The 22,633-nt window shown below is 41.4% G+C and overlaps 2 protein-coding genes across 8 annotated transcripts in view; one reads left to right on the forward strand and one right to left on the reverse strand.

Annotated features, from left to right (window-relative positions):
* PDGFRL (platelet derived growth factor receptor like) overlaps positions 1 to 14,213 on the forward strand; it is a 28,089-nt gene extending 13,876 nt beyond the window's left edge. The window contains exons 3-6 of one of the 2 annotated variants that reach the window (XM_063402044.1): positions 7,849 to 8,000; positions 9,290 to 9,583; positions 9,878 to 10,017; positions 13,544 to 14,213. In XM_063402044.1, the coding sequence (XP_063258114.1) occupies positions 7,849 to 8,000; positions 9,290 to 9,583; positions 9,878 to 10,017; positions 13,544 to 13,732 (775 nt within the window). In that variant the 3' untranslated portion in view covers positions 13,733 to 14,213. The remainder of the gene's footprint in view (positions 1 to 7,848; positions 8,001 to 9,289; positions 9,584 to 9,877; positions 10,018 to 13,543) is intronic. The other variant, XM_063402045.1, reaches the window with a different exon arrangement.
* A 250-nt stretch (positions 14,214 to 14,463) lies between these two features.
* The window catches only part of MTUS1 (microtubule associated scaffold protein 1), a 147,592-nt gene continuing 139,422 nt past the window's right edge, over positions 14,464 to 22,633 (reverse strand). For all 6 annotated transcript variants that reach the window (XM_063402038.1, XM_063402039.1, XM_063402037.1 and 3 more), the window contains 3 exons: positions 21,853 to 21,969; positions 20,554 to 20,651; positions 14,464 to 19,762 (listed from right to left, as the gene is read on the reverse strand). In XM_063402038.1, coding sequence (XP_063258108.1) covers positions 19,546 to 19,762; positions 20,554 to 20,651; positions 21,853 to 21,969 — 432 coding nt within the window. In that variant the 3' untranslated portion in view covers positions 14,464 to 19,545. The remainder of the gene's footprint in view (positions 19,763 to 20,553; positions 20,652 to 21,852; positions 21,970 to 22,633) is intronic.

The raw sequence follows: 22,633 nt of genomic DNA on the forward strand, positions 1-22,633 counted from the left end.
TGGGCTGCTGATGAGTGGAAAGACATTGCTGCTCGGGTAGTCAAGCTACCTGTAAAAGTCCGCCATGTAGACGCCCACGTCCCCAAGAGTCGGGCTAATGAGGAGCACCGAAACAACGAGCAAGTAGATCAAGCCGCCAAGATAGAAGTGTCAAAGATAGACCTAGATTGGCAACACAAGGGAGAGTTGTTCCTAGCTCGATGGGCCCACGACGCCTCAGGTCATCAGGGCAGAGATGCCACCTATAAGTGGGCACGAGACCGAGGGGTGGATCTAACCATGGACAGCATTTCTCAGGTTATCCATGACTGTGAGACATGTGCTGCAATCAAGCAGGCTAAACGAGTGAAGCCCCTATGGTATGGCGGGCGGTGGTCCAAATACAGGTATGGGGAAGCCTGGCAAATTGACTACATCACCCTTCCCCAAACCCGCCAAGGCAAGCGCTACGTGCTGACCATGGTGGAAGCCACCACTGGATGGCTGGAAACCTACCCTGTGCCTCACGCTACTGCCCGGAACACCATCCTGGGCCTGGAAAAGCAAGTCCTGTGGAGACATGGCACCCCTGAGAGAATCGAGTCAGACAATGGGACCCATTTCAAGAACAGCCTTATAGCAGCCTGGGCTAGGGAACATGGCGTTGAGTGGGTGTACCATATTCCTTATCACGCACCAGCAGCCGGGAAAGTTGAACGGTGCAATGGCCTGCTTAAAACCACCTTGAAGGCATTGGGTGGGGGGACTTTCAAGAACTGGGAGATTAATTTAGCAAAGGCCACATGGTTAGTGAACACTCGAGGTTCCACCAACCGAGCAGGCCCTGCCCAATCTGAGCCCCTGAGAACAACAGATGGAGATAAGGTTCCAGTAGTACACATGAGAGGTATGCTGGGAAAAACTGTTTGGATTAATTCTGCCTCCAGCAAAGACAATCCCATCCGTGGGGTTGTCTTCGCTCAGGGACCAGGATGCACCTGGTGGGTGATGCAAAGGGATGGAGAGACCCGATGCATACCTCAAGGAGACCTTGTTTTAGGATGAACTACCCACATCATGTGTCTGTACCCATATCTGTATGTATAGATGTATATAATTTAGGTCATGCATGTGTATATATATATATTTTAAAGGTTTAAATTCAATGTAATAGGTTGGTATGGAAAAAAATTCGGGGTGGATGATGTTGGGGGTTAGATTTGGTTTTTTTTTTTCTCTTCTCACAGAGTTTTTTCCCATAAGTTTCCAAAAGCCTTGATGACTACTTAGTCAGAACAAAAAGAGTGCTTGAGGGATATAGCAGCACGAGGCTACACCTATTGTTTTTGAGTCCCTGGGAGTGTCCCTCAGAGGGGAGAGATGATGAGCTTTGGGAAAGGCAAAAAAGACAGATCTGGGGGAGGGGGAGGCACTCTTGCTCTCAGCGCCGAGGAGGACGGTCAGGCTGCCCTCTGCCTCTGCCTCATCCTGGGAAATCTATCGTCATCTGCTGTGTACCCGGGAATCCTGAACTCGCTTTCTCCAGCCTCTCCCCCCACCGCCGCTGCTTCTTCGGACCTTTGAGGCTCTCCTGCTACTCTGTAGCCCTGCACTGCCCAGCCCTGCCGGGACACCCCTGCTGCTCTAGCTGCCAGCGCAGACCTCATCTCATCCACCAGCCCGGGACTTTTCCTTCCTTCCAGTTCGGCCTCTCGGAGTCCTGCAGGGGCACCCAGATCAAACTGCTCTGGGCTTTTTGTAAAAGAAAGCCCTCAAGGTTCTTGATTCTGTTTATTATTGATGCTGTAGTTGTTGTTTGTTTGTCGTTTTGTCATATATACTAGTAAAGAACTGTTATTCCTACCCCCATACCTCTGCCTGCAAGCTCCTTTAATTTTCCTTTTAATTGGAATAATTTGGAGGGAGGGGATTTGAATTCTCCATCTCTAGGGAGGTCCTGCCCCTTCCTAGCAGATATCTGTCTTTCAAACCAAGACAAACTACTACTGCTTATTCTTTTTGCAAGGAATACTGTTCTGTCCAGGTTTCTTTCAGTAGGTGGCGTTTATTAGCTGCGGTACAGATTTTGCTTCCCAGCAGGCCAGAGCTGGATGTGCAAATCAACAGGCAGTGTGTGTCTATGTGATGTAGGTTGTCGTTCTCAGGTCTCTCTTAATGTTTTGTGCAGTTGCAAATAGGTTGCTGGCATGGTTTGGTCTGTAGACCTCCTGGCCATGCTAGCTGAGTGTCAGAATGTGGCATTGAAGAAGGCAGGGCAAGTATTCGGGGTTTATTGGAGAGGAATCTGAATGCTTCTTGCTTATTTTTCTGTTCCTCTCATGCAAAATTAAGTGTTCTCTGATGATGTTTGTGGGACAAAATACAAGAAATTGAGATAGTTTGGGAAAACAGAAAAAAGATATGTAGGTTATGCTTGTGTAATTTTCTGTTTTCCACTTTGAAGTAGTTTGGGATCCTGTTGCCTCAGCAATTTACATTTCTGTACTCAGTAAAGTTAACAGCAGTAATTTAACCGTACAACAAAAGTTAGTTACACCACACCAAATAAGTGCTATAAAACATTTTGACTGGGTGGATGTAACTTGCTTAAGTGTGTATTTTCTTTTAGAACTATGTAAGGCATATATACTTAAGGATCTGTATTGAAATATAGTGGTCATTGCTTTTGAAATAAGTTGTTAAAGCAGTAAGGCTATTTTTGACTAAATCAGCAGTTTTGAATGCAAGCAGAAGATCCTAAAATTAACTAGAGAAATTGAAAACGTAGATTAGAAGCAGATTTTGAAGTCACTGAATAGTAATAGTTTACAGAGACATTGACCACAGAATCCTGTGCAGTTACGTTTTCATCACATTTTTAGCATGGCTTTGGTAATTATCTCCAGGTCTTTGCTGTAGTGCTAATGGAACAAATGTAGTGCCTATGCAACAAAGTCTGCTCTATAGAATGTGAAATTTGTAATTTGTGTTCTGTGGTTTCAGAAAGGTTGGATGGAGTTTAACTGGAAGTACCACAGAGGTACCCTGTTGCTTAGCTCAGGTGGCAGCGTTCGTAAGTCAGCTGGCACCAGAAAAGGTCAGCAAAGCTGTGATCTTTCAAGATGAGCTTAGATTTTCCTCATGGCATATGCAAGACCATGCACCAAGCATCAACTGCAATAGGCAATTTAAAAAATTTTATTACTATGTTACCTTCGTTGTTTTAAAAGAAAGTGATGAATCTAAGGCAGAGGGGGGAAATTCAGAAAAAATACTAGCAAATAATAACTTACAGCAGAAATTGTTTAATTGTCTAGGTAGATATATGTCCAGTATCTTCTAACATTTTTTGAGTACTTAAAGACCGAGAATAAGATAATCCCTTCATTACCAGTTAGTGAGGTGTGGGGCAAAACCCAAGGTAATTAACTGGGCTGGGCCTTTTTTACCTTAGATTTCCATGCAGGTCTTGCTGGAGTTGGGGTGCAAACCAGAATTGATGGCAGCAGCAGGGGGATGTGATGGGGCCAAGAGCAGTTAATGGAAAATGAAGAAGGAGTGGGTTGGTGTGCCAGAGGAGATGTGCAAAGGAGGAGAGACACTGGTGATGAGATCCCTGCAGTTGCTGGGGGCTAATGACTACAGTTCTTCTGTTCATTTTAATGTTCCTATAGCAACAGATGCTCAGGCATCCAATTCTTACTTTTCCCTTAAACAATAGAAGGGATGTGCAAATTCAACTACTCTGGCATTTTGGCTTGCATCTAGTTAAATTTAGCATCAATGTAATGTATTTTCTATTGGTGGTTGCAAAAAGAAGTAGGGATGAAAACCAGATGTTTTGCCTCCACGCTTTGCTTAACCTCATTTTTAACTCACCCATATGCAAAGGAGAATACAGCAACCTGGGGGACAATATGCTTTTTTTAAGGAGGAAGATTGTAATTAGAAAAGCCATTTTCGTAGTATTAATGGCTATGCTTTCATTGAATTTGTCCTTGTAGCCATACTCTACAACCTGGTAAACAAAATATTTTGCTTGCTGTACTAGAGAGTCTCAGTTTTTAATAGGTCTGGAGTTGTTACATGTGCTAAAATTATCATATCTGAGGGAGTGAGAGAAGCTGGTGAAAGGAGGAGGAGGACTCTCTGGCTGCTGCTTGCTGAGATGGAGCAGAAATTCTGCCTTTCCACTGCTTTAACTGAAGTACCCAACAGTACACTGAAATAATTTACTTAGAGATTGTAGCATGAAATACAACTCTGGGGAGAAAGCTCAGATCGTGCAAACATGGCTCACAGCTTAAGGACACGCACAAGCTTGCTTCAGAACTAGACCATTACCTGTAAAGCTCTCTTGCTTCGTGCAGCACATAAATACTTCTGGCTGAAGATTTTGTGTGCTGGTTGAAGTGGCCAAACACATTGGTGGTGTTAACCACTAGCCAGAGGTTGCTCTTGCACCCACAGTACGGAAGGGCTGGAAGGCTGTTTTGTAAGGCTCTGAATAACAAATTAATGACTGGAGGCTCACCCAGAAACTGGATCTACAACATGTGAGAGGGAAGAAAATAAAAATAAGGGCAGATCCATTTTCCCTTTACTAAAGCTTTATAGCAGAAAGCTGCTCTGACTTCACAGTCTCTGTGCTGCCTGACTGGAGCATGGGTCTCTCCCCTGCCGAAGACCAGCTGCATTTAACTTCATCTGATGAATACACTCCTATGAAATGGGGCTGCTCTATGGAAGAAGCTGGGACAAACAGCTGGACATGCATCACATGTACCTGCATGTGAGAGGAGAGTGTCTGGATAGCAGGACTCTCACAAATATTGAGGAAACTGGCTGTGGTAGGGGCCAAAATTAGACTGAAATTAGACTGCTTTCACTGAATGCAGACTCCCAGAGCCTTAGTGGGATGTCAGTTGTGCTCATGTGTATAACTGAGTTTCATTTTGCTGCTTGTGCTTTGAAGTTTGAAAGCTAAGGATTTTTTCCTTGTGTAAAACAGAGAAATGTTATGTTCCTGTCCTAGTGAGTGTGTACTTGAGATAAGCTCTCTTTTTTCATTATGAATGCAGCTACTTGAGAGGAGTTTGGTAGATGCTCTTTGAGTGATGCTGTGTATGCTGTCTTTATATATATATATATTTAATATAAATATATATTTTAGCTTCTAAATGTGGCTTAGTTTTCTGGCAAAAATCTTTTGAACTTTAAATAAAGTTTAATAAGATGAATGTATGGAATAAGATTTTGGGCTACTTTTTTAGTTTCTCTAAACAGTCTGGTAATGTTTATATATACAACATTTTTACTTGGTGACATCTACAGTACAGTAAAGTTTTGGGTTCTGGGTCAGATTCCCAGCTTCTAAAATATTAATGAAATACTAATAAAATAACAAGTTACCCTGGAAATATTGGTCAGCTGCAGGATTTACCATTCACACTTTATTTTCTATGACCTGATTTGTCTGCTTAATGTGGTCGGGTCTCAAGTTTCAACACTTGCACTCTGAGATGCCAGGTTTTGTTACTGCATGTTTGTGGATGACTGCCTTGCTAGGTTATTTCCATTGATCATTGGATAGCTTGTTCTCAGTTAAGAAGAACACACTGTACAATAATAAATTAACTCTGACCTTATTTTGCTATCTGTTGGGATTTCAAGCTATAGCTCAGTGTCTGCATTAATGATTGGAGACAAAAGTGTTCTGGCATTGTGGTTTCTCTGTATTGTTGACATTTAGTACTTGATCCTTGGAAAACACTTTATTCTGAGGAAGTCATATAGCCTGTGAAATGTGAACTGTGAAACTAAATAGTAATAATACAGACTGGGACATGCTTTGGATTTCTCTCTCCTTCCTTTTGGACATGTTCTCTTGCACAGGTAGGAATCTCTCAAATGTTATCCAAAAACTGAAGATAGTTTATAATGTAAGGTAGTGTATATATTAAAAATGGAAAGGCTATTGCACCATAATTACATGTTTCTAAAAAATGGAATCACACAAGGTTGTGTAGGACAAATGCATTAGTGGATAGGAAATGTGATTTTCCTGTTTATGAGGCCTCAAAACTGCCCTGTTGTGGATCCATGTACTAATGGTGTCTGAGGGCTTACTGGAAAAAGCGATTCCCAGTTATCTCTGTTTGAGGTGTGTATTTGGGGTGCTTTTAATCTCTAAACTGCTGGCCTGACTGAAAGCTGGGTTACGTGAACTGCTGCTTGTGATTGCTGGTAGTTGTGCTGACTGCTAGCAGAACACCTGGGGAGTCAGAACTTCTGGGAAGCACATGCAGCTGAAGTGGTGACCTCCTCTGCCTGCAATGGAGAGCAAAACAGAGCATTTAGATAACACAGTACACTCAGGTGTGTTCGTAGTACTGCTGTTACTCACTCGTGAGGTGTTTTAGAGGATAAAAATTTCTTCAAAGATGCTAATCCCAGAAATAAATGATTCAGTTGTGTATCTGCCTTACAGAATAACTGCCACATTAGTAAGAATTAGGAGGGTAATAAATATTCAAAAACCCCACAGTTGAATAAGAGCTGTTCAGACTTCATGCAAGCTGTATATTTGTCCAAACCCCTTTTAAAACAGTAAAAAGAAGTTCATTATCAAATACCTAGACTTGGAGAATCGTTCCTGACTTGGTTAGAAAAGAAATTACCTTGTGACTCAATGTCTTGCAAAAGGAAGAGGGAACCCTTGATGACCTAGATTCACTACCATCAAAGGCAGCTGGTTAAAAAGAACATTTTTAAGGATTGGAGCAGCAGCAGAGTGCATCAGTAGTGCCACATGGCTGTGCTGACAGGACTCCCTGAAAACTGGTACTCTTGGGCCATTGCTTTTGCAATCCATCAAAAGTCAACCCAGCAGACTGCCAACCACACCACAATCTGTCTGCCAGAAAGAGCCAGCCAAAAAAACCTTAAAATATATAAAAAAACCCCAAGATGAGACTGTAGCTGCTGTATTTCATAAGATAGGAACTTGACCCCTTAGAAAAATTGTCAAGATCTCTGTATATGTCTACACATTTATAAATATTTGCACATTTACAGGTGTCAATCACTGAGAGATGTGTCTGGGAAATTCAGGAGAAGGAAAAAAAGGAGGCAAATCAAGTCTGAAATAATCACACAGGCTGAATTTTGTGTAGTTATGTGATGGCACTGCCAGTACACCTCCAGCAGTTCTCAGGGTCATCCTCTAAAGTAGCCAAGGAATGTGGAGGAAACTCCAGTGAGGTGACTTACACCACAGGAGTAGGTGATGCAAAATGACTTAACTTGCAGGGTAAATCCAAGCTGAGGTAGCTGCTCTTTGCCAAGTGGAAATTTGGACCAGTGTGTTAAAGATTGGTACAGCATTCACACTGAAAGCAGGCAAAAGTTATTAAACCAACTCTAGTAGAGTATCTGCTAGTAGCTACCTGAGAATTATCTTTGTTAGATACTGTTGGAGCAGTGCTACAGTATTTGAAAAGGAGTGAGATGCATGTGGGTTGATTTGTAGCATGAAGGAAAGGGCTACACATGGACAAATTAGGACAAAATATCGATGAACATATGGAACAGTCACAGCCCAGTTTCAAAATGGAGACTTGAAGGAATCCAAAACAAACTGTGCAAGACAAAAGCTTGCAAGCTTTTATGTGTAGTTAAAATCAATAAAACTACTCATGTAAACAGTCTCTGCTGGAGCAAAAGGGGAAGTTGCAACAGAATTCTGAAAGTGAAGTGGGAGAGTTGCAGAGAAGGAATAAAAAAATCAAAAGTGGAAGTGAGCTGACAGAAATATACAAGGAAATACATCTGTGCTTGTCTTTGCCTTTTGTTTTTATTTTTCCACAGCATAAATCAGCTTGACAGGTACAGTCAGCTGATCCTTGCAAACTCCACTGCAGCAGACACAGGTGAATACAGCTGCTGGCTTCAGCTGTGCAATGGCAACAAATGCAGGAAGGATGAGACTAAAACAGGATCAACATACATCTTCTTCACAGGTAATTAACTCACTGGGGGATTACTAATGGAAATATGTTTGCTGGCAAGACAGAAATAAAGCTACATCAGTGATTTCCCTGTCAAAATTTTACTGACACAATTTTCATCAATTTTTACTGGATGTTGAGGAAGACTGTGCTGGTGGGCAGAAAATTACTTGCTTAATGTGATTCTTTTGAGTTCATTTTCACTACAGATTATGCAAAATACCCAAAGTAACTGATAATGCAATGAAAGCACGTACCTTAGAAAATAGTAACACGCTTTCTGAGGATTTTCTACAAAACAAATAAAAAAATTTTTAAATCTTGAAAATGTGTCTTGATAAAGAAAATAAATCTGTGCAGAAGATTCATTTTGTCACGGTGCTCAGATGACCCCATGGACTCACCCCCACTGCCGCTTTATTCCACTTGCATTGCCTTTAAAAACTTGACCTTGCTGACCTTGGTAAGGCCACAATTTCTCTGAGGAGTCATTATAGCATGTGGAGAGGCAAAACACTCTTCAAGTGCATGTGATGTCCCCCAGAGCCTGTGCACAGTTTACTGCTGCTTGATACAAGAGAGCTGAAATCAAATGGATCATTTTTTCTTGTGGAAACCATTCTGAATAGTAAAACAACCTTTGATGTCTTATGAGAGCTAAAGTATTCATGGCTAGAAAATGTTTTAGCACAAAATGTTAAGACAGGATTGTTTGCAATACATTTTGGAGTTAAATTGGACCATGACACAGAAGTACTTAATGTTTTAGGATACATTCCTTAGGAAGGCTGGAATAAACTTTTCAGTCAAATTATTATGTAAATGCTCATGGTAGAAAGAGGAATTTCAGATTTATATTTCCATTATCCATGCCAATTACGGAAATACTCCTTAACTGTGATTCTGAGGGCACTAAATATTTCATCAATATTTCACTTAGGACAGTAAATCAAACATTTTGCCTAAAAACATAGGTATAAAAAGTCTGTAGCTTCAAAAAGTATCTTTTTTTTCTAGTAGGCCTTATCTTACCAGTGGTGATGGGATCCAGATAAGTATTTGGAAGCTTTGAAATTCCAAAGATTTTCTTAAGATTAAAAAAATACTTTGTTTTTATTTTCAAATAATATATTTTTAATGCAATTAATGTTCTTCTTTCTTTTGTGTGTGCATATTAAAATTAAGCCAAAGCTTATTGTTTTAAGTGTTGCTCACAGCTATTTTTTCCTGTCAAATGTACTATTCTGCCTGTTAAACCAAGATGTAAATATTTCTCTAATTATGTCAACTCTTCTGCACAGACAAAGAGGAACTTTTTGTACCTACTCCCAGTTATTTTGAGATTGTCTACCTGAACCCAGATAAACCTGCAGTCGTCCCATGCCGTGTTACTACTCCTACAGCAAAAGTGACTCTTCACAGGGAATTTCCAGCAGAAGAAATTGAAACAGATGGAACTGATATTATTTATGATGCAAAGAAGGGTTTTGTCTTCCAGCACCCTTCTTCTGATCATAAAGGTATTGTCTACTGCAAAGCAGAGTCACAGGGAGCACCTCAGATTTCCATCAAATATCACCTACTGTATGTGGAAGGTAAAGTGGAGTTTTCTCTGCTTAAATTGACTCTTCTGCTGACATCAAGAAAATAATTTCTAGAAAGTAAAATAAGTAATGTCATGAGAGTTTTAAAATCTTGATCGAAAGTATATGTGATAAAACATTTATCAGGTTTAAATTCCAGTAAGTTTCCCAGTTTAGAGGGCAAAGTTGCAGGTGTAAAACACCTGTTGCATTAAGCAAACTGAGTCAAAAATCGACTCTCAATCTGATCAGTGTATTTAGCTTTAGCAGCTCGTTTTCTGTTTCTAAGCACTGTCTTTGTCTCAGTTCCCAAGGGCCCGCCCTCAACCTCCATTGCAGCGTCATCCAGTAGGGCCGGAGTCAGTGACAGAGTTCGTGTGGTCTGCACAGTCCTGGGGGAGCCAGATGTGGACGTGAACTTCAGATGGCAGTATCCAGGGCAAGAAGTAAGGGGTGTATGCCTGCCTGAAATGGTTTGTTCTTCTCTAAGGCAGCATTTTGGATGCTCTTGCCAGTTCAGGCATGCTGGCAGGAGGAGGCAGCATATCCCCTTTCAACTTCAGCCTGTCTTTCCCTGAGAATCTCCCTGAGAAGTAGCACTGGGATGAAGCTGGAGAGCCCTGTTAGTAAAAATCAAATTCAGCAAAGCTCTCTCCTCCCTCTGATTTCCATTCCAGAGATACTTGGCCTCTGGCAGCATTTCCAAAGAAAGCCTCAGACAGGGTCAAAGCCAAGCAGCATGAGGAGGCTGTTCTAGGGCAAGCCACAAGGCCCACTGATGCTTCTTTATTTGATATCCCTTCTTTCTCTATGTCTTGGGTGCATGAATTATCTCAGCACAGAATTTTTAAGGTTGCCCATATGCAGAAGCAGAATCTGCTTCTGCCCAGCCTCATCTGAAAGAATCCACAGGGAACAGTGTGAATCTGTGGTCTCTTTTCTTGCACAAAGTGAGATGTATCTGACTAGCATCACTGAAGGTCCCCTCTCTTTCCCCTCTAACCACCCTCACCTGTTAGAGCAGGAGCTCATTAATCAGCCTCATTCTAACCCAGCTTGGCCTTCCAAACCTCAGTATCTCGTTAGTGCCCACCCTAGTCTGGCACCTTCCCCAGGCTGCCCCAGCCAGGTTTGCCGGCTGTTACTGGCCCAGCTGCTCGCAGGGGTTTTACAGCACCCGGTGCACGCTGGCACGTGCAGGTTGACACCTCTCTGGCAGTGGTTGGATACAAACACCTAAAGCATGCAGGTTATCTCCCTTGTTTGCTGTGGATACTGGAGCTGCAGTGCAGGGCACATCAGCAGAGGACTACACCCTCTGCACCCACCTACGGGGGTGAGAGAGGCTTTGGCCTGTGGCCTGCATCTGCCCTGGAAAGGGCTGATGTGCTTATCCACCAGGGGAAACTATCTCAGCTCCAGCTGTGCCTGGGGATAGGGAGGGGAGAGCTGTGTTTGGTTTCTGCCCCGACAAAAGGATCAGGTAAATGTCAGAGGAGAAGCACTGTATGCTTGCTGGAGACTTAACATTTACTGAGAGCGTTCACATACTGCAAAGAAAAATGGTGGGGTGGAAGGAGAGGAGACAAGGACCATCACTGTTGCCGGTCATGCAGACCTTTTATGCAAGAAAAAGGAGTGATTTTGTTCTCAGATTCATTGGATGTTTCCATTCATGCTGCTGCTTTCAGTGCTGGCAGCTCAGTGATAGTTTTGTCCCAGCCCACACCACGCAGCAGTGGGGCTCTCACCTACTGCCCGATTCCTGAGCAGAAGCAGCACATTAATCCCTGCTTGTCCCTAGGTATGGTGCATTGTGGAGACCCTCATTTTATCTCTGAAGTCACTAACCTCTTCTGTTGTTGTTTAAATTTTCGGGGGGCTCCTGGGGAGGGTCTCCCGGGAGACCCCCGGGGTCCTTGGGTCGTGGGTGTTCCCGTGCTGGCAGGCAAAGAGACTCAGACGCAGGTGGGGTGCTGATGAGGTGAGGGTTTATTCAGAGTCCCACTCCAGGCAGGGAGCATGGTCCTGCGGGAGTGGGGGAAGGGAAGGGGAGAGGGGGAAGGGAGGAGAGGGAAAGGGAGCGTCTGGAGGCCTCCAGGGGAAGGGGGGCAAAGAGGGCGAGTCCCCTTGCGTTAGCATTCTTATCACAGAGGTTCAAAGGGGCGCGGTAACATTCTCCAGCCAATGAGGTTACAGATAACTTGATACTGCAGGGAGGTTACAGGCTTGGGATAAACCATACATTTTCCAGGGGTGAGCTAGAACAAACCATTTCCATAAAATGCAATCCCACACTCTTCCTCTGCTTTTTTTGCACGAGTTGTTTTTATTTTTCTTGTTTCCACTTGCCACTCCCTGACAATTGCACTTGCTCATTTACCTGCTGTGAATGCACACAGATCCACCCATAATCTGATTCTGTGCCACAGCCTTCAAAGCAGGAGGCAGTTAGTTTGAGGAAAAATGGACTAGCAAGAGCCAAACCAAGCAAACAGGGCCCACCTTGCAAAGCCTTTACCTTCACTTTCAGTAGGGTCAAGGCAGTTCCACTTGCTATATTTAAGAAGTAACTTAGACTTGAATTAAATGTGCAGTATTACTTGACTGTAGGTAGCACTTAATTTTCAGATCTGGAAAAGGAGGTAGTGCTTTGCTAAGTGGGTTAATTACTTTTAAAGGTTTTAAGAATTTCTATTATATTTATGACTGCCAAGAATTTTTTTTTCTGGTAATGCCTGCCACTTCTTAGGCATTCCCTGACTGCACTGTGACTCATCTCTAAGTTTCAGGAGGACTGGGAGCTGCCTTTTTATTGGTCATTTTGCAAGTGTGAAATTGTAGCTTTGACTCTGCAGAAGTGTCTTAACTTATCCTATTGCTACATTTACCTTAAGCCTTGTAAGCATTCATATTGTTAAATAGTTAATCCATCTATGCCATGAAGCAAGGGAAGATGGTTTCCACACAGAAACCTCTCTCTTGCATTTTTATCCCAGTTATTAGCATAGCAGAAGCCCGTGTGCTTAAAGCTGCTGATTAGCAGCTGCTGGATTTTGGAAGAACAGAGACTGCCTTAGTCTATCATTGGGCCAATTTCTCTTATCCAGTGTTTTGTGACCTTCTGAGGTGCCAGGCAGTGTGACCTCATAACCATTAGAGAACTCCCTTAGAGAATTAAAAAAAAAAAAAAAAGGCTTTCATTTAATAACAACCCCCCCACGAAAAAAAGAAAAAAAAAAAGAAATTAACCACCCAAACAAAACAGAACACCCCAACCAAACCAACCAACCAAAAACAACCCAAAAAAGTGGTTTTTGATATAAACATTGGGGGCTTAGATTTTTGGCTTTGAAGTTACATATATATTTTGGAAAGCAGAATGTGAGAATTAACTCAGAAGTATTTGAGATTTGTTACTGTTTGTTTCTGTGTTATCTGAGGTAGTGTTTTCTAAAACTAGAGGAGGAGTTAGTTTTCAGCATGTGACTTACAGCTATTCACTGTGCTAAAAGAGAATGAAAGCTCAGTCAGCTACCTCATGCCACTGCTGCCTTCTTTTTGAGCCATGCTTGAAGTGTGAAAATGAGCTCACACCTCTATCCTGACACCTTCCCCAGGATACCTCACCCTTTTGATCAGGTACCCAAATGCAGCCTTGGTAAGAGGCCTAAAGCTGAGCTCATGCGCAGGCTCCAGGCAGAGCTTTGGCAAGCCCAGTGCCTGTGCTTGGAGTGGAAGAGCCCTTGCATTGTCCTTATTTGGCACAGCCTATTGGTTCATCAGTGTTTAATGCAGGAATGTTGCTGCCACTGCCAGACACCCTCAGTTCCCTCTCTCAGGGCTGACTCTGGGATATAAGCTCCTGCTCCCCAACCTCTTGCTGCAGGTTGATGGGGTGTGTCACCAAATACACTTTGTGGAATCACCTGTTTTATGTGGGTGCGTTGTTTTTGTTTTGTTTTTTAACAGTCTGGGAGGCCTGTGATTGTTCAAAACTTCTGGAGACTGATAAACAGAGGAATTGGACACACTACAAGAATCTCAAAGAGTGTTCTTCTTGTGGAGGATTTTGAAGACATAGATGTGGGAAACTATGTTTGTATAGCTCAGAATCTACAAGGAGAAACAACACTAGCTACCAAAGTGGAACTAAAGTGATAGGAAAGACTTCTGGAGTGGACTGACCTGTATGTTATTTGACATTATAGCCATTAATTTTATTAATGTTTAAATGCAGCTTCTCTCTCACTGTTTCTGTGTCAATGCATTCCATGTTGATGAGCCTGACAGGCCATAACAGACACAACTGCTCTGTCCAGCCGCAGTCAGTTGTGAGTTAAGGGAACTCAAAGCATTAAGTGCTCAAAGCATTAAAGTTTACGCCTGAACATGCATAGAGTGTGCATATTTAGAAGCAGGTGCTCTTTGGGCTTTTCTTTGCCTATGGTCTTTCCCTCAGACTCTTGCACGAGGTCAATCCGCTGTGTGGAATGTGCAATTTTAATATTAAGAGTACTGTACATGTTTAAAACAACAACAACAAAAAAGCAAACTAAAAAAGCCTTGTAACAAAGTTAGCCAATAGCAGTTGTTTATTTTGCAAGAATAATTAAATTTCTGAACATTATGAAATCATAAATGTGTGTGTGCTTATTTTCATATACGTGCAAAGACAAATACAAATAAAATTTTCTCTCCTGGTGAAGATAATTCCCCTCTAGCATCTTAATATATATTTAATATCTCCGGAGACTTGTAAGCAGTTGGGTATGCTGGATTTTCCTTATGTTGTTGCATTCTTACTACCTTAAAATATGTAGCTCACTTAGTAGTTCACTCCTCAATAGATGTCTGGTGTTATGTACAGTAAATTATGTAGCAAATTATGGTTGCTAAAGGTAGAACTCGCATTTATTTATACATTAACATTTACAGATGAAAAAAAAGGCAAAGTAAAAAATGTTCAGTTTTACAGCATCATTTCTTCTTAGGTTAATAACAAGTTCAACTTCATTGTATTTACTTAGGAGAAAAGGAAAGATATTTTCATTCACACAGAACTATATCTGGATAAATAAGCCACTGCTTCTCTCACCCTGGGTTCAGTTACCAGTACAAGGAAAGAACTTGCCAGAGGAGAAGGTAAGAACTTGGTAACAACATTGTAGGACATTTTGGCTTTTTTTTTTTTTTAAGTCTCAAGCATCAACTTTATGTGAGCCAGAACTTTCAATATAGATCTCCTCCTTAGTAGTGAAATAACAAAAACAAATTTAATGGAAGCCATTTTATTTACAAGGCAAGTGCAAACCAGCTTATTCTGAACGTACAAGGAAGCAAAGCAGGAACTGGTCCCTTGGTCGCACATTTCCCTCTGTCTCAGCCTGCATTTGACTGGAATTCCTGGAGCTTTCTTCTTCTGAAGGTCTGAGGTAACCCTGTGCTCTAGATATTCCAGACCTTTGAGCAGATGTGTGCAGGACTGTTTGCAATGGTGACAGCTCTAAGTGCTTCCCAGTGAAGCCAATGATCTGATCAGTAGTGTAGCTAATGAAAACATTAAACAAGCTTGCTGAATGCCTTTTCTTCAGCCTGCAGGAACCTAAACCAATTTAACTTGTAAGAGAAATACCCGTGATAAAGACTGAAATGGTTCCATGCAGGTCTCATGAAATAAGCTACATGGAGAACATTCCCCAACAGCTTTTTCATCTGTGGCCTCTGAAAATCAGATTATCTTAAAAAAAAACAACAAACCAAACACAACAACAACAAACAAACATACAAACAAACAAAAAACCAACAACAACAAACCCCCTCCCCAAAAAAAACCCAACCAAAAAAAAAAACCCAGCATGCTGTAGAACTAACTTTGAAGGTTTAAGAGGCAAGGTTAATCTGTATCGAGATCACACTGCAATCCAAAGGACAAAGTAGATTATAATTTCTTAGTAATACCTAAAAAAGGTCTTTGTACTGTTTTTTTAGGGGAAAAATGTCCTTGTACCATGTGGGGTTTTTTTTTTTATTATGACCAAATTAACAATGCTTGAGCTTCTAGATGAGGCTGTGCAATGTGTTAATTCCTTTTTAGCATTTTCATTTCTCAAACAATGTCTTTCCCATTGAACTAAAGGAGTTGTGCCAGCCTTTTGAATTTCAAAGCGCATTTGAGCCTGTAATTCAACACTTGATTTCCTTCAGAGTATCTGGGAAGTGGGAGATCATGTCACCTGCCCACACTGGTTCAACAGCACAGTGGAGGCTCCACTTCCTTGATGACAGTTTGGCAGGAGAGGAAAGGATGGTTTAAATCTCTTGCTCGAGTATTCCCCTGAGGTGTAATGGTTATGTGTAACCCTCACTTGCAGGTCTCAAGACTGGTACAGAAGCAGTGCCTGTAAGGAAGAGTTTTGGTCCTTGTCCTCCCACCAAGCATCAAAACAATTCTTGTAATTGAAAACTATGAGAATTCTTTTCCTATGTACTTTACATAGTTTTTATTTTACCAAAAGCCTCCTGGGCAGAGCTGATGTTCCATTGCCACAGTTAACTGCACATTTCCACCTAAATGAACAGTGACAGGGTAAGAGAAGGAAGCCCTGGAAATGAAATGTAAGTGACTTGTCAAAGTTACATGCCTAAAGCTGCCAGTGCTGTTATTTCCATTTCCATACCTGTGTCATTGCTCTTCTAAGGCAAGGCAGCAGCAATGGTCAGAAGGTATTTTTTTCCTAAGGGTTCAGTGGTTATTTCAACTTTATGACGACCTTTTTAGCTGCAGCCCTAAATGATTTCCTGGCTGTTGGACAAGATCAGGGGTTGGTTACTGTCTAGAGGAATTTCCTGCACGAATTGCATGATACCAGTTTACATGGAAGTGTCTTTGGTGTTAGTAATGAGAAACATCAAGTCTTCAGTTAGCTCAAGGAAATGATTCACCTCAAATTTTATAGAAAATACAGTGCAACTCATACAGTGACCTTTTGGGAAAAGTATTGAAGGTGAACCATACTGTGAATAGTTTGAATGGCAACAAACGGAATGGTGCAGCTGTTAAATGTCACCGTAGCTTCCTCTGAAACTTATCATTTGAGTTGGAACTGAGAGTAAAGTTGCATATCTGAAGAAAATCACTTGTTCAATTGCTTGATCTTTGGCCTATGATGATGGTAAGCAGGTTTCTAGCTTTTCCTGAAGGAAACCTTATGCTGAAGAGAAAACCTAAATATATGTAAAAGTTACTGAATTGAACAAAGCCTTATACTAACACATGGTACCTAAGTTAAAGCTTGAAATACTCATACTCGGAGAAAAACATTGAAACAGTATTTACAGATTAGCAGGATTATTTAATTTGTTGAGACCAACAGGACAAACACTAAACAGGTATTTCTGTAATCTGATTTCTACATACAAGCAGTCTTCATTTGTTCATAAAAGCATTAAAGAGTCTACTTGCAAGCAGTTTAAACATGACGAGTCTCCTGTATTGTGGAGGTAAATTATCAACAAATTAACAGTCTCTGTATTATCTACTGTACCATACTTACTTTTCTGTACAGCAGCCTGGAAAAGCTTTCCCTGCTCCTGCTACAGGAAGGGCTGTGCCCTATTTGACCCTCCAACATTTGTGTGCACTCTGCTTTGCATGTTTCGTTTGAGGCATTGCACTGCAGCTAAAGTAGTGAAGTTCTTCCTGGTGGCTAGGTAAGCGTCCTTGTGACAGGACCTGTTACACTGCTAACTTCTAACTGTGGCTTTTCTCACACACAGAATGTTCTGAAGAATCACAAGCAAGCTCCATAGATCTTTGTCTCCTTATATCTTTACCTTCTACCCACGAGTGGAGTAACAAGGGAAAAATTTCATAAGGATTAGCTGAACATGAATAATTTGTGCTGTGAAGCTTCACCATTGCTGTTTTGCTGTGCTGAGCAGATAGTAAGAGATTTTAGTAGCTAGAAAAATGTTCCTCCTTAGACTAAAGATCCTTTGACTAACACAAGCAGAAGAAAAATCCTTCACTCGGTACAAAAAATTTATTGTAAAGCATTCAGCTCAAATACATGCAATCAAATCTCTTTGACTATAGAAAGTAAGAATGTTCCAAGACATACTTAAAGCCAAGTTGTAGCCAACATAGGATTTTCATAGTTAAATTTGAACCTCCTAGTAAACATTTTAAGTACTGAAACCACTAGCAAGTGGTATGTACAGTGCCCTAGAAAGGATTAAAAGAAAGCATAATATTCCCTAGAAATTGCACCTTAACTTGTACATTATGAGAGGTTTAAGTAAATTTAATGATGAAACAGTCAATCACAGGTTTAAATATGTTATAAATTTACTTACTGTTTAAGTACTGTTAACAGTCTTGTTTCTCTGTCTGTGTTCCTCATTACTAGCCAAGATTTTGGAAATCTTAGGTAAAATAATTTGAAGTGGTTCTCCAGTTGAGTTCCCTAAATGCTTTCTCATGCCCTTGATTCCTGTCCCCAAGGTACTGAAAGAGACAGGGAAACTCAGCCAGCTACCAGCATCAGCTCACCAGCAGTGTAACAATGTCCTGGCCCTACTGTGAAGCCCAAGCTACTGTAAGCATCAGTAGTATTTTCTAACACTAATCTGGTGCTGAACCTGGTTTAGTGGGCACAGAGCAGTCACCTTAACAGGTTTGATCAAGGGTCCAGCAAGGCTATCCAATTACCCTGTTGAAGCCAAAATTCAGCATGTGGTATTTCCAGAAACACTGATACCCTCATCCTCCAGTTCCAGCAGCCAGGACAACTTTTTCCCCTACTCTACAGAATCTCTTGTACAGTATTTTTCACCTGATGAACTGTCAAAACACCAGTATCCTGCACTCTAACAGGGAAAGTATGGCAGAATTAGTAAGATAAAATACACAGATACCACCTCATCCTCAGGTGAATTTAGCCAACCCCGAGGAAAGTTAATACAACCGCTAATGCTTAAAAAAGGCAAAGTGTGTCACCAGCTACATTGGAATTCACAAATTACTTAATCTTCTTGAGAACTGAATTAGGAATGCACCTAGTTACAGTTACTGCATTTTTCTCTTTGGCTTTCAAATCTACATCTTGTTTATCCTCAGGAACAGACATGCTATTTTGGGGAAATTAGTGCTTCCTTTTCAGGTTAAGATGCTAGGTCTAGGCTTCTAAACCTGCAAGTCAGCTAAGAACTTCTGACCTTGAGGGCTACTGTAGTTCTGACTACAACCCTATTGACTTGAAACCCAAAATCCATTGCACCCTGCAAAATATGGCTGCAATTCAATTAGTTTTTAAAATTAATTCAAAGTTGCATACTCAGCTTGGCCAAGACACTAATGAGTCCATTGACAAAGGTCTTTGTGCCATTTTTTTACCAGCCAGAATGAGGAAGGAAACTGTCCCACAGTAGCAGTGGCAGTTTCTCCTCATTCCCAGGCAAGGGTCCTCTGTTGAGCATGCATAGTGAGAGCAGTATCAAGGAAGTACATGTCGATGTATAGTCCTCAGCTTTTATCCTTTATTACGTACACAGCAAAGAAGGCAGCATTAGACACACGCACAGTGTGTTACACCCATTCCATCCACGGCACACGCACACGCGCACACACACGGCCTTAAAAAGTGTTGGTGATAAGGAACATATTATAAAGGTTGTGATCTTTATCTCTAAGCCCCTGAGCTTCTTATGGTTAGGTGAAAAGGCAATGAACAAGTCTTTTCTTGCTCTGTAAGTGCTTTGTGCAACGATGTCCATAGAGGTCCTAAGTCTTTTTGGGAGGAGTGAATGTCTTACTCCCACGTTCACAGTCTCCTATCGCTGTTTTTGCACCAAATAGTTTCCAGTTATGTTTAGTTGTCACAGGCGGCTAATATAGCTCTTGCTCCTGTGATTAAAGTTAGGAAAGGTTCTGCAGATCAGGAATGAATTGCAGGCCCCTCTTTCAAGAGATGTCATCTCGGTGACACTGCAGGACTAGAGAAGTTACCAGAATTTCGTGGGGACTGAAGAGGCACAGATGAAGAACTGGGAGACAGTTTTCTTGGGCTGCATAGGTCACCATTGTGCAACTTCCACAAAAGTTCTTCATTTTCCATTGACAGGCGCTTGTTTACTTTTGATTCTTTCTCTAGTGACTCCTGTAAAACAGCTTGCTCTGTAGAAAGTTGCCTGCAAATGGAAGATTTACATCAGAACTCATAACCCAACTTGGAGGCTGCAGTACTGAAACTTTAAGAGAGGTTTGAAAGTGCTTAAACCTTTGCTTGGCTCACAACTGAATTCCAGCTTTAATAGGAGGACTGAGCATGTTCTCATCCTAGCTATATTAAACTGGTAGCTTGCAGAAAGTGGGAGAAAGTCCCAGTAAGAAACATCCCTAAGGGCCAGAAAAAGCATTTGAAAAGTGAGGCTTGTTCTGCTTAAAATGACACATACAATTAAACAGCTATGCTGGAGCCTGTGGGTCTTGTTGCAGGCTCAGCTCAACATAGAAGCTACAGATTCCTTCACACTGGAAGAGTCTGGCCATCCATTTCAGCAACTGTTAGGAGCACCTCAGACCTGTTCTATTCATGTTAAATATTACTGTTATTGCTAAATAAACCACACCGATCTAAACTGGGGACAAATCACTCACTGAAGTGGTTATAAGTATGACCCAGGTCTAGTTTCCAAGCCAGTAGTACTTAAAAGGGACAATCTTTATATGACAGTATTTCTGAGTTGCTTTTTCTTCCCTAAAATATTGGAGTACTGAAGAACATACTAAACCTTTACCCCCTCTCAAAATGTTCCTGCTTGTTACTCTACATTTGTAGACATACAAGTGGGGAAGAAACAGATGTGTTCTTTCACAGAGTACTACAAAATTGCATTCACCAATACTTCAGCAGAATTTTCTTCACAGGAACCCCTTCTTCCTGATTAAGGGCATGTAAATGTCCACAGATATTTCTCACCTTGAAAGCTCCATGTGTTTGTCCATCCGAGCTTTCAATTCCTCGTTTTCTTGCTGAATCTTCTTTAATTTATCCATTAAGATTGCATTGTTCTCCACCTTGAAAAGAAGGTCACAATTTGAAATAAAACCCATACATGCACTTATCAAGATTCTGACTGAGCTATCACAGACCTTGGCAATCTGGAGTTTGCAGAGCTTGTTACAGTACATACAAAACCAGCCTACTTACCTTATCCTTGCATGACACTGGCACTTGGCCACTTGTGCTGATTAGATGCCAACAAGGAGGACTGGATAAGGGATCTACTCTTAACCAGCACATTCCAGTAACTTCTGCCAGTGATGGGCAGCAGTTTTAGACACTGTAGCACCTTTCTAGACAGAAGACTGTCTAGAAATAACATGACAGATTCTAGAGTTCCCCTGAATAAACAACTTCCCCTATTGCTCTTCTGATTCCACGTCGTTGCTGGAGGACGTTATCAAAAATAAAAGGAAAAACTGATTAAGTGGTTGGATGGTCCAAGGCCTATACTGTGGCCAATGTCTGTTGGAAAAGATGAAGGTTCGCTAGTAAGTTGCTAATAATTGTAGACTAGGTTAGCATACACTGCTGCACAATACTGAACAACTGACATGAATGTGTTCCTTTGTATCCAAACCTCTTTCTATACTTCCTCATTAAAGTCTTGCTTAAGCAAGTGTTACAACAGTGTTCAAAGGCCCCACCCAGGAGAAGGACCCTGTCCTGTCACAAATAAGAGCATGCTAAGCGATTACAAGTCCTGCCTCCAAAACTGACTTTTCATGTGGAATTACACACAGGTCAGGAAGACAGAAACAAAGCTAAACAAGCAGCTTAACAGCTAAAATGATTGGCCTAAGCTAATCAAGACTTACTCCATTTCATGTTTGATCCCTTCCTGTTAAATTAGGATCATTTCCTTGTTAATGTTTTCGTGACACTGCAATCTATCTTCCATACAACTTGAGCAATGTTAACAGGTAAGTATTTTGTTCTTTGGGGGAAGAGGCTCCCAGATAATCTGTACTAACACAGCAAACTGGTAGTGGTCCTAAGATGTTAAAAAGTAATTTACAGCATGGGGTCGTTCTTTTCCCCTCTTGTCATATATCCTGAAGCTGTACCCACAATATGAGCATGTCCTATCATGAATTCCTGTTTCCTTTTAAACAAAAAAGATTAATTCTCGCAGGTAAGTCCGTTCAGCTGAAGTTCATTATAGGAACAACTCAGAGACACAGCCCAGCCTGCCTAAGCCTAAGGAGCACTCACCAGCTTTTCCATCTTCATTAGCTTTATGTCCTGCTGATGGAGTTTCTCATTCTTGATCTCCAGCACTGCTTTCAAACTTTCCAGCTCCTGTTCCAGGTACATAATCTGTGGGTTTTTCTGAAAGATTGCCAGAGAGTTTGCTTAGTACCCTGAATTTCAGGAATAATTTAGATGTTTCTCTGCTATGTAGAAAAAACAAGAAAATAATTATGGTAACGAGTTACTTGTTCTGAGTGAAGTCAAACACTGGAAGAGATAACAAGGTCTGATATCACTTTCTCCTTGGTTTTTGTTTGTCCCTCAGGGTAGGTGGACAGTTGCAGTTGCTTCATTAGAAGCTGCTCAGAAAACACTTAATGCACAGACATGAAAAACCCTTCTGAATCAAAGGAAGGCATGAATGCTGTCACAGCAAAACTTGTTTCACAGGAGTGCCCAAAGGCCTTAAGGCTAGGAGTTCCAAAATTTATTTCATATTACTCATAACCCATCCCAAGAGATAATTAGAGTAAACATTTGAAAAGTTTTCAGGCACCGGAATAGTTAAAAAAAGCACCAGAACTTTAAGTTCTGAACTTGACTGTTGTTTATCTTCCCTGGTTTGAGTCTGAAGGTAGCTGGCTCATAAGTAGAAAGTTTTCAGTTTTATATTCTTCTAAAGCCTGAAAATGCAATTATACATACAAATCTTGCACTGGCACACATCCATGACTTATCTACAATACAGCAAGTTAGGACTTTTCTCATTTTTCCCTTTCTAGTGTTCTCTGGGAGGTGGAAG

The sequence above is a fragment of the Prinia subflava genome, chromosome 7 (genome assembly GCF_021018805.1).
Source record: "Prinia subflava isolate CZ2003 ecotype Zambia chromosome 7, Cam_Psub_1.2, whole genome shotgun sequence".
NCBI classification, from domain to species: Eukaryota; Metazoa; Chordata; class Aves; order Passeriformes; family Cisticolidae; genus Prinia; species Prinia subflava.